The 817-nt window shown below is 61.7% G+C and overlaps 1 protein-coding gene across 1 annotated transcript in view; it reads right to left on the bottom strand.

Annotated features, from left to right (window-relative positions):
- The window catches only part of FOXG1 (forkhead box G1), a 3,217-nt gene extending 3,027 nt beyond the window's left edge, over positions 1-190 (bottom strand). Inside the window, exons 1-2 of the mRNA XM_006160591.3 lie at positions 158-190; positions 6-120 (exon numbers count right to left, since the gene is read on the bottom strand). Of these exons, the coding sequence (XP_006160653.1) occupies positions 6-120; positions 158-190 (148 nt within the window). The remainder of the gene's footprint in view (positions 1-5; positions 121-157) is intronic.
- Between the last annotated feature and the right edge of the window lie 627 nt (positions 191-817).

Genomic DNA, 817 nt, shown 5'->3' with positions numbered 1-817 from the left:
CTCGCCGCGGGCCGCGGCCCTCGCGGCCGCGCGGAGCCGCGTAGGGATACGCCGGCGGGAGCACGCTGCGCCGCGGCCCTTCTCGGCGCCCCCGCCACCCCCTCCACCCCGTGGGCTCCGCTCAACCGAAATCCCCCTCCTAGGGCAAATAGCTCACATTTCCGGCTTCCTTCTCATTGTATCGGGTCATTGGCGCTTCAGCGTCAATATTTGCTCTTATTGATTAAAGTTTGTATCCAATTTTATTTTTAAAAGCGGTGGTGGTGGTAGTGCTGCTGGTGGCGGTGGTCGCGGTGGGAGAGGGAGAGGGAAGAGTGGGAGTGCGGGGCGAGGATGCGAGGCGAGGGCAGGAAATGGAGGAGGAAGAGGCGAGGCACTACTTTCCCGAGTCGGCCCTGCAGGCCTAGGTCTGGCATCTCTGAGCCCTAGGAAAACTGTGACCCTCTTAGGTAATAATCCTACGAAGCTCTGGATTTGGGGGCGCGGAGGCCCTCCGGAGTGCGTGCGCGGAGAGGTGTCCGGTGGGTGGAGGAGGAGGGTCTGGGAGAGGTTTGGGAACGGTGGGATGAGGAGGAGGAAGTGGGCAGACGAGCGCGGGGCCAAACAGGGGTTACTTACTCGGTTCTGCGGCCCTGGCGGCGGCGGCGGCGAGCGTTCAGTGGTGGGCGCCTCTGCTGGCCTTCCGAAATGAGAGGTGCCCAGAGAGGAAACAGTACCAAACACTCTCGAAATAAATCAGGTAACACATGCTACGTATGTGTGTGTCTTCTTTTCCCCTTCTCTCCCGCTTCAGACCGTCGCTCCCGCGAGGGGTGAC

Source organism: Tupaia chinensis, unplaced genomic scaffold (genome assembly GCF_000334495.1).
Source record: "Tupaia chinensis unplaced genomic scaffold, TupChi_1.0 Scaffold000690_1, whole genome shotgun sequence".
Taxonomy (NCBI): domain Eukaryota; kingdom Metazoa; phylum Chordata; class Mammalia; order Scandentia; family Tupaiidae; genus Tupaia; species Tupaia belangeri.
This window is presented reverse-complemented; position numbering and strand designations above follow the sequence as displayed.